Consider the following 14,101-nt stretch of genomic DNA (forward strand, 5'->3'; position numbering starts at 1 on the left):
TGGCACGTGTACTGAAAGGTGTGTCAAAGTTCAGTACTATTGTTTTTTCGTTTGTTTTTGCACATACCGTATTATGATATAAAGCTTTGATTTTATTATGTTAATCATTTGCTGGCCTGGTTGGCCGAGTGGTTAGCATATCTGCTCTCCAGCCAAAAGGCTGCAAGTTTGAATCCTGCCGTGGGCATGGATGTTTGTGATTGTCTGTGAAAATACTAGTGGTGGCAGACAGTAGATGGCGTTTGTGTAGATGATAAAGTTGAGTGGTGGAAACGGAGAGTTGTAGAGTAGGTGCCCTCCCTCAATCAGTCTTGGACTTCCTGAAGGTGTCAAGTAATAATAATAATTATACACATAATTTTATTATGTGTACTCCAGATCAGTCCAAGGTTGATGAGATGCATTTTGATATCATAAAAATAGTTTTTTCATTTTTGATAACTTTTTCTTTTTCCTGTATAGATGAAAAATAATGTCCTTATTTTTAAAAGTTTGCATCTCTTCAGCATTGCAGTTACCCAGTGTTGCCCTGTACTTAAACTTTCTGCCTACCATCATCTCCAAGTATTTAGTATCATTCAGATGTGTAGCAAATTACCATTAATTTAATGGTATATATTTACGTTGTCCTCAATCCAAAATGTGTAACCTTGCACTTAGCACCATGAATGGTGCTAAGTGCACCATTCATGACGAAGTCATGAATTCATGACATTCATGACATTTTATGACGAAGTGACATTCAATGTCACTTCGTCATAAAACCAGTTTATTCAGATCACCCTACAAGGATTTATTGCACATGTCCATATTACCTTATCAGAAGTTAATAGTTTACCCAAATACAGAACTTTGCAGTAAGATCACACTGATATTAATACTGGAAATCATTACATATTACTCAAATGTATTTTTAAAAATCAAGCCTAAATAATTTCAGATATATAGATATGAATTTGAAAGGCTTGGAAAAGAAAAAAAAAAGATCACTTTTCATGCTGTATTATATATCATGTGCCTGGTAATTAAAATAATTATATTCAGTGCAACAATAAAAAGAATTGATTTGTATAATTTTTTTTTAAAAAACAAAATATAATTCATCATTATCATTAGGAGTACTGGATACTATGACAGTACTACATGAAAAGTTTACATTATTACTAACTCCATCAACAGTTTACCTGCAAATTAATCTGTCTGTCAGGACCCCAATATTATTAGATCTTATATTTTGGAAATCTAAGGTCTTTCTCATTGCAACAATCCACTTGGATCCTCGTCTTCCTCTAAATCTTTTTTCCGGGCATTCTAGAATCTAACGTCCTGCTATCTTTTCCTCTCCCATTCTGTTTAAAATCCACACCGCTAGAGATTAGCTCTGCTCACACATTCTGAATACGAACAATCTCATGTTCATTCCTAATATCATCACTTTTAATTTTGTTATTCATGCCATCTATTCTCCCCCCACTCACACACAGTTTTTCTCTGAACTCTCATATCTGCAATCTCCAGTCTTCGATCAACTATTTTATTTCTAACCCAGCTCTCAGATCCATATATTAAAATTGGTTTGATTTGATGTAACATTTCTATTCTTGATTGTGATAACAGAATTGGCAGTTTGTCCAAAATAGGATATGCAAACAAGATACCTGACTACCTTCTCTAGGAGATAGTTTGTTCTTAGTTTTATATATAACGAAAGTTTTCAAAATTACTATGAAGATTAAATTTGTGAAGAGCTTTTGCTCTCCAATTTGACATTCCTTTAAGGTAGAGTGTGACAACTGTTAACATCTTATTGAGGTTAGTTAAATGATGATATTTATGAAAGATTCTCTGAATGTTAATCTGATTATATCCATTAGCTATCATAGTAAGCTTTATGTTGCTTAATTCTTCAGTAGAACAGATGGAGCGAGCTTAGTGCAATGGTGTTTTGATAACAGCTATCTAATGTGATTGATGATCAAGGACAAGCTACTTTTTCTATTCTTACCTAGCTTTTATGAAGTGCTTTGTTTTTGTCAGCTATACTATTTTAGACAAAAATGACCACTCTGCTAAAAAATAGGAATTCAAGAACACAGTTATATAAAATATTTAGAATCTGATAAATCTAGCATCCCATCACTTGCTATTGATACTTGACTGAGTATCGATGATATAATTAATCATCGATGTTATGCCACTGCTTACAAGTTAAAGAAAAATCAAATTTGGGAGACAAAACACTTCTGATTTTATGAAAGGTGTATGGAATCATTTTAACTAGTCTAAAAATGATTATAGTAGGAGTGCTTCTTCTGCTTAGTTTTTTTTGTATTAAAACTTTGTTCTTTTCTCACATGTTGTTTATTAGGATCCAAATGGGAATACTGAAGAAAATGAAACTATAGACTTAACAGAATTCTTTGAGTTTAGAGGAATTGCTTATGAAACATTAGGTCAAGCATGGCCATCTGTTTATACTACCCAAGGTAAGTTTTATGCTGCTTTTTAGAACTAGTCAAAAAAATTCACAATTAATTGATATTAGCAAATCTAATCTAGGATTGGATACTGCTGAATTATTATTAACAGACCTCCATAAAATCAGAAGACTCATCACTGGAGTGATGGGTTAAAATCGTGTGTGTGTGTGTGTGTGTGTTATGAAATTGGTTAAATTTTCAAGTAGTCTACCATACTTGAAATTTGTTCACTATCTTCATATTCATGGTATCTTGCAATGACTTCCACTCTGCTCATCATTCCCTTGTTCGCCACACCCATACATAACTACCAGAGATGGTCTCCTCTTGTTCTCCATGTCATGAGTATTTTCCCTCATACTAACTTGTACAATTCCAAAATAATTAAATAGCTTATCATATTACCTCTTTCCTGCATTTTATTATTATTCTCTAGGCATCTCCCAGAAGTCTAAATGTCATCCCAGGAGATCTGCATTATTTACACCAACTATCATACTTCTTAAATTTATTCACTGACAAAGCACTAAAAACTACTTCTAGCAATGCATTTGCTGCTCTCCACGCAAAAAAAATTTGGTCTTCATCTTACTTAATTACACTCCTTCACAACTTCCAGGAGTAACCTCTTGGATCATGTACTGAAAATTTTGTATATCTGTACTCTAAAGCCCTTTAACTTATGTTTCTGTATTCTCTCTCTCTCATATGAAGAATTTCATAGCTCCATAGTTCTTATTGCCTGTTTCTGGATCCTTTCCACTGATTCCAGGTGGAAGTTATTATCTCCTTGATCAACTTGTTGCTGTCTTAAAACATCTAAGTGATTTTGGATGACTATTGACTGATAATTGAAATTCAGAACTGAACTTCAATTTTCATTCCATAACCCACAAATTCATCAATTTGCTTCATCAATTTCTTACAGTCCAGTTCCATCATTGTAATACATTGCTTGTAATCTTTTCATCTCATAACCTTTCACTCTGCCATATTTAAATAGATTGACAATGTGGGAAAAAAAATAATAGCAGCCATTATTCTTTTCCCACACTGTCAATCTATTTAAATCATCCCACATGATCTTTACACTGTGCCGTCCCAAGTTTAGTTATCAGCAAATAACTGGATATTTCTGCCTCAGATCATTCCCATATTAATTAAATAGTCCCAGCCAAGTATTGATACCATAGTTACATCATTTGATAACAGAAGTAAGAAACAAAGGACACGTGATGCCAGTATAAATGTACCAGTGTTTCTCATCATCCATGCAACATGTGAAAAGCCAATGTGGAAAATGTCTCCCTTTTTTATTCAAAAGGATTTAGAAAGAGTGGGCAGGATCTCCCTAAATTGTTTAGAAGCTATGGTCTGGTGATATCCTTGTTGAAGCATCATCTCAGCAATACCCAAGAAAATCACTGAACCAACATCAATGTGTGGAAATACCAATTACAGTAACTCCTCATAAAACACTAAACTCTTCTAGAGAAGTGATATCAAAATGAAATCTCTTGGATGTTCTAGATGAGGAGATATGTTCAGATCTTAAAGATCAGGACATGACAGGTATGAGGCACATCCTGATATGAAGGGATGGTCACCTTCATATCAGAAATCCTCTAGTTCTGACCAGGAACATTATCCTTACTTTTAATACACCTAAACTTTCAGCATCTGTACCTCAACTAGCCTGGCATATCAACTTTCCTGTTAGGCTGTACATTCCTAATCTCCTTAGATGCTTTATATTTCAGAAATATGAGCATGCCCAAACTGTCTGTCCTGGTTCTACCACTTGTGCCTGATGTAGTAGTAAAGAGCATAAGAATAAATCTTTCTCTACAAAGAAAGCTAACTATTAACTGTCAGGGAAATCATCTGGCCATCTTTCATGCATGTGAGAGATGGAAGGATGAAAAAGAAATTCAAAAGATTAAAATAGAACAAACTATATCATGTCAGGATGCAAAAAGGATACTCACCACCACACCTACCCTGAAATCCTCTTTTTCTGAGAAGGTAGCAGTTAAGAAAATGTTAACAAAAAACAAAAAACTCAAACTAGTGTCTATTCCATCATCTGATAATTTCACCATACCTGAACTTTATGATCGTAAGTGCTTCTCTGTGGAGCACATGAATCATATGACCTGTGGTCTCTTCCCAGAACAACTCCAAAAATGATCCCGTTTAATGAGAATCTACTTTTTAAAAAATTATGGCAAAAATAGAATATCACTGAAGATAAACTGCCAGATACCCCCACAGCAAAAATGGATACTTTGGTATCTACCATATGATTTTGACACATCAAATGATGTATTAAACATTTTTCCAGATGATGAGATGGACACTGCCCATCTATAATTCCCTAAATCAATAGACAAATAGACAAGTAAGCCTGAAAAAAGATAAATTCTTAAATCTAGGAAATTGGACAAGTACTTTGAAGGAGACTAGAACATGGTATTATAAACTTGAATAATTTTGTTTTTAAAAAATAATTCTGCTTATTTTTTGGGTATCCCTCATACATTGTATTCTCTAAGAGCACAAGCCAATTTACTTGCTGTGAACTGTTCATATGCTTTCTTCTTTTCCTTGACAGCCTCTTCTCTTTAACTTTGTGATTTCACCATGAAATTCTGATTTTTCTATCCTTGCATAGTTCCTCACCATGTACCTCTCTGGTTGAATCAATTAATGTTTTCTTCAGGGTTTGTTACTGAATCTCCAAAATTTCATTCTTGTTTTCAAACTCCTTAATTTTTTTTCTTGGATAATGTTGGTGTGTTTTGGTCTACAGTGCAACCCCTGAAAGCTGCTCAACTTTGATTCATTTTAAAAACTTTCTGACACTTCTTTATTCTGCTCAACACTAAATGGTGATCACTTCCAATTTGAAATTCTCTGTATGTTCTGGGAATATATTGATATCAATAATAACATAGTCAATGAGAATTTGTGCATATTTTCATGTTGGAACATGGTGTTAGTAATAACTAGACTATGTCCTGAGCAGAAATCTAGAAGGTACTTACCATTATTATTAGCTTTGTCCTTTTCTCCAAATTTTCCCAAAATATTTCTATTTGCCTGGTAATCATTTCCTACTCTGCTGTTTAGATCTCCAACAAGGACAAATTTTTCCTTTTTCATTGTATCAGCTGCCTTCTCTAATGCCTCAAAACAATTCCTCCACTTCTTTTATAGAACATTCTGTGAGACCACAGGCACAAATAAGTTCCCCATTCTGACATTTGCCCACATTGCCTGCCATACAAGAAGATTATCCTTGTGTTTTAGCATCAAATACTATAGCTGGTCTTCTTTTCCCTGATTGTTATTGTCTAAATATAACATTTTGTATTTGTTGCTTAGAAAGATCTCACCTGTTTTTGTTTTCTTTGTTTTAGTCACACCTATTAATAAATTCTTTCTTATCCAATTCTTCTGCTAGTTCCATTTCCATTGATGTTTATGTTGACGTTTGGTTTGTTATTTGTTCCAGTAGCTGACTTTGATGTTCACCCTTGTTCCTTGATGAAAACAACGGAGCCTTGTTTAAATGAGTGACACCCCAGCCAGCAATAGATTCTGTCATGTTGTGCGATCATTTTGAATTAGGATTTAAGCCAATACAATGGCTTAAACCATTGAATGATGATGGGTTGAAATTGCCAGCCCATCATCATTCAGTCAATATTCAGATAGATACTCAAAGTAATGCACAATTAGCTGATGAGGATTAAACATTAGATTTCCTCCCAGTTATCCAGCTTTGACCCTTAAGCACCCATTCTATAAATATTTTCATTGTAAATGTTCATCAGAACTGGCATCAATGATTCCTCCTCTCTCTCTACCAAATCAATTGAAATACACATGCTGCTACTGCCTGTGAAGGGGGTGCTGATCCCCCCCCCCCTTCACAGTCCAACTCATACTCATAAAGCAAGTTTCTCTTCCTCCTCCTTCATTCCTGCTGCTACTGCTCTGGAACAGCCTCCTCCTATGTGTTTCCCAAGAAATAAAGCATACGGGCCTTCATATATAATGTGAACAAGTTGCTTCTTTTCCCATACACAATTTCTAATGTTCTATAGGTTGACCAACCAACCTTTTATGCATGTGCTCAACATAAAATATATATATATCCATCCTCATTTGCTCCAGTTGACATAATACTGTTCTGTGCAACATTCTCTTAATTGTATATGATATGCAAAGTCCAGCAATATCATGTTGTAACTATTTCTTTTATCCAACTCATCATTTTTTTTATAGAAGGTCATTAAATTATAAAGACAAACTGCCTTTCATAAATTCATGCAGTCCCCATGCATATTATATTCCTATCAATTTAGTTCCTGAATTCTCCCCTTAACTAATTTTTTTCAGCACTTTAACCACCACTTGTGAGAAAAGGATCAGTTTATAATTTGCTACCTCTGTCTATGCTAAATGCCTCCAGTTCATCTAGCACCATTCTCACAGTTGTAAAATTAGTCACTGCATTATTTCCATTTGTACAATATATCCAAACAAGGTGAGCAGTTAGTTATTCAACTATTTCCTCAGTTTCTATCACCTCCCTTCATCTGTGTTTATTAAAGTTATCCTTCCATAATCATCCTTTGTTTTACTTGCCACATAGCAGAATTTTTGGGCTGCTTAGCTGATTTCCTCTTGTAACTTGACTTTTGTGACTTACCATGCTTGGTCACCTTCTCTACAGGTGCTTTGCATATTGTTCATGAACTTGCTGATTGCATTGTTCTTTATATTCCTTTCGCAATTTTTTTTTTAATTTCATCTCCTACTTCATGATGCTAATCATTCATTAACTCACACTTGATTTATGTCTCTGGGTATGTGGTCTGATACTCCTTCCCTCCAACATCCTTGACCATTTCCTGTATACTGTTTACACGTTAGCAGTGACATTATGTCATTAGCACTCTGTGATCCTTTCAGTTTTTCACAAATGATGGTATTCTTAACTAAAAATTCCATATTCTTAGTCATTTCCCTAGATCAAGATTGGCATGATCATACTTACAAATAGGAGGCAAAGGCTACCTTATTTATGAATAAATCTTTTCATGGTGTGCAGATCAGAATGCAAATTCAGATCCTTTCCATCACTTTCTGTTTTGTTATCTCTCGTAATTTCATAAATTCTATTTCCTTTCCTTCATTCTTCCCCCATAGTTACAGTCCTTCCATAATAATAATTTCTTGGCACCCTTTGGCATATATTTTATCTCACACCAGATCAGACCTGAAATGTAACTCATAAACTTCTTCCTTATTACTGAACTTATACTCTTGCTGGTTGCACTTATAATCAGCAATACCTTCACCCATCCTTTTCCCTCTATCTTCCCTGAAAAGACACTATGCCTTGCATTCTAACCCTATAACTATATATTTCTTTATCGATCAAGCCTTACTGAAACCTGTAATTTTTGAGCAGGTCTAACTAACCAGTGCCAAAAAAACCCTCATCCTTTTTCCTAGTGCTTCTGGCATTAGTACATGAGTAGTATATCCCATTAAGTGCACAGACACCATTGTATCATTTAATGACTTCCCATTCATATTGGTGTGATCACTTGCACACTTATTCATTTGCACTCTTTCTTAATAGCCCTAGTTTCTCTATTTTTTGCATTCCATTCCTTCCCTAAATAATACTTTGTACAGACACCTGTAGAAATTTACTCTATGCCTTTACAACCTATACAGTGACTCATTTATAATCATAAATTATCTTCTCCATTCAGATCTGTCATACCTTGCCAACAGTGAACTGGACATGGATCTGCACAAAAATATTCAGAACCGAGGCTCACAGCACTGGTTTCCATAATATGCAAGCCCCGCATTACCAAAACAACATGCAGCTTTGTCTTCAATGGTGCAAAGAGCATGTACATTTGGACGTGGAAACTTGGAAAAAATGGAAAGTGTGTTATGGAGCAACGAATCATGCTGCACCCTCTACTGAGCAGATGGATGTGTTTGGGTGTAGTAAATGCCCAGTGAATGTCTCTTACCAGAGTGCATAATCCCAACTATGAAATTCGTAGGTGGCAGTGTGATGGTATGGTCCTGGTTTGGCCTTGGACTTCTGTTTGTGGTGCCATGAACACTGAACTCTGTGAGGTATCTGAACATTCTGGACAATGCAATGCTTCCTACTTTGTGGCATTTCTAAGAACCTGCAATTGTCTCTTTCAGTAAGAATGCACCATGTCATTAGGCTACTTGCTGTAACTACATGGTTTATGGACATGAACATCATCTATTTTTCACTTGACCTCCACAGAGCTCTGATCTCAATCCTATTGACCACCTGTGGAATGAACTGGAGCATCAGGTGAGGTCAAGGGAAGTCTGTGCCACAACAGTTCACGACTTCATTACATGCAGGAAGAATGTCCAGAATTTATTGCTATTGTATGCTTGTGGAAAGTGTACCCCAATAGAATTGCTGCGTTATTGCAGGGAAAGGGGGTCCTATATCATATTAAGATAAGCTCCATGGCTGTTGGTTCCTGACACTATAGTATCTACTGACTTCTTTCCAAACAGAGTATATGGAAGTGATCACTTTCCCATAATATCCACTCTTTTGCATGGGTAGCACAGGTACCACAATGGAAAATAGATTAAGCCAACTTGTTCTTCTTCTTCTTCTCTTCCTCAGCAGAATTTGATTAGGTGACAATTGCTTATCTCTTATCAGTGCTCAGTGAACCATGTTACAGAGATTATTATAGAAGCTGCCACATTTTATGAGTTTCCACTTCTCACTTCCTTACTACAATGGAATGCTGAATGCATAGCAGCCAGGAAAGCAAAGAACAGCTTGGGACATATTCTACAGGTATCCCACAAAAGCATTTCTGATTGCTTTCAAAAGTGCTTGGTCTCAAGCATGATATATCTGTCATCAGAGCCAAAAGAATTTCTGAATCTGTACCAATCTTTTATAACCAGATCAGCCAACACCAAAGAGGTTTGGGAAAAATCTGAGGAATGATAGACAGATATACCACTCACCCACTTTTGATCACACAAAAAATGTACAATTGCTGCCCTAAAATTAACTTCAGGTACTTTCACGTGAGAGGTTTGCCAAATCATCAGCCATGCTTGCCCACTTTGAAAAGAAGTAAAACTGAAAGACATCAAATTAGATTTACTTCAAGTGATCTGGAACCTTACAACAGGCCAAAAACAAGAACTGAAAACTGCTTTGCTTCAGCATAATTTAACTATTACCATTTTCTGTGGATCGATTACACTGTCTCCTTAACAGACTTGTCTGGGAACATGAATTTCTGAATTCCTTTGAAAGGCAGCAATTACAGCTTTTATCAAAGCCTGGAAAAGATCAAAATTCTTACAATCATATTCCAATAACTCTGACTTGCTGTCTGTGCAAAGTCCTGGAAAAATATTGTTATCTGTTATTTTTTATGGTTTCTAGAGAATAATAACCTTTTGTTCCAAGACACAGTCTAGCTTCTGAAAACATCATTCAACATTAGATTATTTCATCTCATCAGGCTAGAAATATTCCCTAGAGGTGCTTTCCTTAAAAATGAGCACCTTGTATCAATTTTCTTTGACATAGAAAAAGTATATAACACGGCTTATAGGTATGTAAATCTTTAAGCCTATTGATAGATTCATATGACTATACCCTCTTTTCATCAAAAACTTTCTATATAACTGAAACTTTTAGGCAGAGTAGGAACCACTCTCCTAATTCTGTCCCAAAGAGGAGGGGAGTCCTCCAATTGTCAATTTTATGTGTCAGACTGTTTGCAATCGAAATAAATTCAATAACATAACTTTCTCTTACCATAAGGAATGTCTTTATATGTAGATGATTTTATCATCTTATGGCATTCCTTCAATATGAGTATAAAGATAGTTGCAGCAAGCCATTGACCACATCTCTATTTGAATATGCAGATTGGTTCAGATTTTCTTTACAGAGGACTTTTTACATGCAGTTTTACCACATGTGTAATCTTCATCCTGACCTAGAGCTAAGATGAGAACCAGTAATAATCCCACTTGCAACAAAATTCTTGGGACTCATATTTAATTAAAAAAAAAAAAAAACCTAACATTCTTGCCTTACATGTACATCAACCATGGGATAAGTTCTGAGAGCAGTGAACATTCACCACACTCCGTCTTCCACTTCTGAGGTGTAGATCAACGTTCTTTGCTCCCGCTTTACTGATCAAGGCTTGTGGGTATCAACTCAAGTCTGTGCATTTGCCCATAAACACACAGACACTGTGGTAATTTGAATCTTATCTATCTTGAAACAATTAGAACCACAGCTGAAGCATTCCAAACATCATTCTTCTTAGTGTTTATGTTGAAGTATATGGACTCCACTCTTGTTTTAACATTAACAGCTGTCTTCACTATATGCAATAAAAAGAAAATCCCTGACAGATCATCCCACTTAGACAAGTATTTTTTGTCCGCATTGAAAAAACTTATACAACATAACTAACTGTTATGTCCCTTTGAACTGCCTATAAATACTTATTGAAGCTCTAGATGTTTATCAACAATATTGCACAAGAACCTCTTAACTTTCTACCACCTTGATTCATCTGCATTCCTGCACATAGCTTCTCTTTCATGCAAGTTAGGGAAGCAGTCTATCCCTCCCTCTGTCTACCAGCAGCTCTTTCAAACGTACAGAGCAGAATACTCAGATTTTCTATCATTCTACGCATATGATTTAAAACCTTTTAGACGAATAGTGGGGATACTTAAGGGTCAAAGCTATATAACTGAAAGGAGACCTTCACATAGCCTTCAAAGGAATGCAGAGAACCAACCAGGGCTTCTGACCTAATATCCAATCCTCACCTTCTTGTGATGCACCCTGTTAGGTATCTACCCGGATACTGAACAGACAAGGATGGGCTGGCAATTTGGGATTTAGCCAACCAAATTGTATTCTTATTGGCTTAAACAAAAATTTAAAATGATGGTGCAACATGACAGAATTTCATGCTGGCTGGGGTGTCGCCCAGTTAAACAAGGGCCCCCCGTTGTTTTCGCCAGGGAACCAGGGCAAACAGCAAATATCAGCTACTGGAACAAATCCTAAAACCCACCCCAACTCAACATCACCAGAATTCAAGATTGGTACTATCGACATAAGAAGCCTGAATGGCAAAGAAATGGAGCTAGCTGAGGAATTGGATAAATATCAGATCAGCATAATAGGGGTGACTGAAACAAAAAAAGGCAAAAACTGGTGAGATCTTTCTGAGCAATAAATACAAAATGTTATATTCAGGCAATGACAATCAAGGAAAAGGAGTAGCCATAGTGTAATATTTTCTGTGTGTGTGTTTCTGTTGCTCTTATATTATCTTTCTATCACTTTAATGACTTGGCCGGCTGTGCTCCCTTGAGATATTTTACTATTGCCTTTCTCTCATGTAATCCACTATCTATGTATCATAATTCACTCTTTCATGCAAAGTTTATTCTACCTTTCGTACTTCCTATCGTATGCCTAAGGGTACTGGAAATTTATTTTTTTAGACTGCGCCACCAGTATCCTTCTTCTCGGCATAAGAATTGGTAATACGGCCAGCAGTTCCCTCCCTCTCTAACATAAATTCCTTCCAATCAATTAACATATACAGTCATGGTCCACATGCACATATTATCATCTCTGTTACCCTATTTGTTTCCTGCTTACAGACCGAGTTTATTTTGAAACAGTGCTCAAAGATCAGACGGCACTCTATTGACATAGATCAAACATATTTATTTACACTAAGATAAATTACACCAATTATGTGATGGGGAGACTACTCCTTCTGCTTATCCATTAAAGTTAAATGTTAAAACTTCCTTTCAATTCTTAGCAGTTATACAACATAAATATTCATACACTTTCTGATCTCTAAATAAAATTCCTAGCATATTCACCACTAATCAAATTGTTATGCTCAAGCTATTTCATATATGCATTCCAATTACTAACAAGCAAAATTTCACTCATAGACACTGCTAAATCTTAGCACCTTAATTCTTATGTGTCCACTACAAATAGTTCTCCTATGTTACACATAAAATACATGAAGGGAACAACTCGCATAAGCTCTATTATCTTCGTTGCACATTTATTCATGGTCCCTTTTTTTGAGTCCTAAGCCTTTCCTCTGTCGCAGGTTTTGGATTCCTTACTATGGGATCTCGTGTCACCGGCGTCTCATTAGGGATGTTGGCAGAGTCTGGAATGCAAATTTCCGGCACTCATGAGCTTGGGCAAGGGGATCCAACGTATGGAGTACATACAATCTTGTCCAGGCAGCAATGCATTCCTCTCTGGTGCTGAGGTTCGCTCCTCGGTCAATGGCTTCTGGCGACCTTCCGCTGCAACATCATCAGATCTGGACGGCCTTCGGTGGATCAGCATCCTTCTTTTCTTTCCCTCCTTCCAACCTCTGGTGTGACCTAGCCAATAGTCATGTCCTCGATAATCAACTGCCAATGCTCGATATTCTCATCGATGCCTTTTATCCCTCCTCCTTCCTTCGGAACCTTGCATGAAGGGTGAGACCCCCCCCCCCCCCCCGAATATTTCAGCACGACTCCTTGAACTACCACCGACGCCGACTTTTTCTTTCTTCTCTTAAGTGCAATCCAAAATTCCGTTTTGTCAGACAGCGGAACCTTCTCTAATCTGTGCCGACCCTTTTAACATCGACCTTGAAGGTGGTCATATACAGAGCTCGTAAACAAAAGTTTCTTACACTTAGAGCAATAATATAAAGTTTCCGGTGGCAAAGCATTACCCTTGTTCTTACCTATTTTAGACGTTCTTTGCTTACAAAGTTTGAGCAAGTTAATTCCCATCGGATTATTTACATAGGCTTTTAGCATTCTTTATACAGTGACATACAAAAGTTATTTTTATAACAAATCTCTTGAGGTGTGACCTCTGTAAAAGTTGATGTAAGGCGCTTGTAAAGTTTTAAGCTACATTGAATTTTATAATAGTATTCAATACTAAATACTAGGCTAATCTTCTCGAAAGGCAGGCAGTCTCAAGTAGAATGATGTGGGTAAATATGAGAATGGGGAACTGGACAATGAGACTTATTTGTGCTTATGGTCCCACAGAAGGTTCTACTAAGGTAAAAATGGAGGAATTTTTTGAGAGAAAGCAACTGACACAATGAAAAAGGAAAAGTTAATTCCCATTGGTCCTTGTTGGGGACCAATGGGAATTAACACATCACTCTAAATAGCAGAGTATGAAATAATTGTCAGACATACAAAAATATTTTGGGAAAATTTGGAGAAAAGAGCAAAGCTAATAATAATGGTAAATACTTGTTGGATTTCTGCTCATGACATGGACTGGTTATTACCAACACCATGTTCCAAAGTCTCATTGACTATGTTATTGTTGATAGTGATGTTTTCCCACTGGTGCAGGACACCAGAGTGTACATAGGATTTGAAATTGGAAGTGATCACTATTTAGTCTTGAGCAGGATGAAATTGAATTTCATATTGAAAAGAATAACATGTAAGAAAGT

The 14,101-nt window shown here is 36.2% G+C and overlaps 1 protein-coding gene across 1 annotated transcript in view; it reads left to right on the plus strand.

Moving 5' to 3' along the window:
- LOC150095553 (proteasome adapter and scaffold protein ECM29) overlaps positions 1-14,101 on the plus strand; it is a 691,438-nt gene that overhangs the window by 645,049 nt on the left and 32,288 nt on the right. Inside the window, exon 44 of the mRNA XM_090409825.1 lies at positions 2,369-2,486. Within this exon, the coding sequence (XP_090265951.1) occupies positions 2,369-2,486 (118 nt within the window). The remainder of the gene's footprint in view (positions 1-2,368; positions 2,487-14,101) is intronic.

The sequence above is a fragment of the Typopeltis vanoorti genome, chromosome 20 (assembly GCF_054136105.1).
Source record: "Typopeltis vanoorti isolate ZY-2024b chromosome 20, IOZ_Tvanoo_1.0, whole genome shotgun sequence".
Classification (NCBI taxonomy): domain Eukaryota; kingdom Metazoa; phylum Arthropoda; class Arachnida; order Uropygi; family Thelyphonidae; genus Typopeltis; species Typopeltis vanoorti.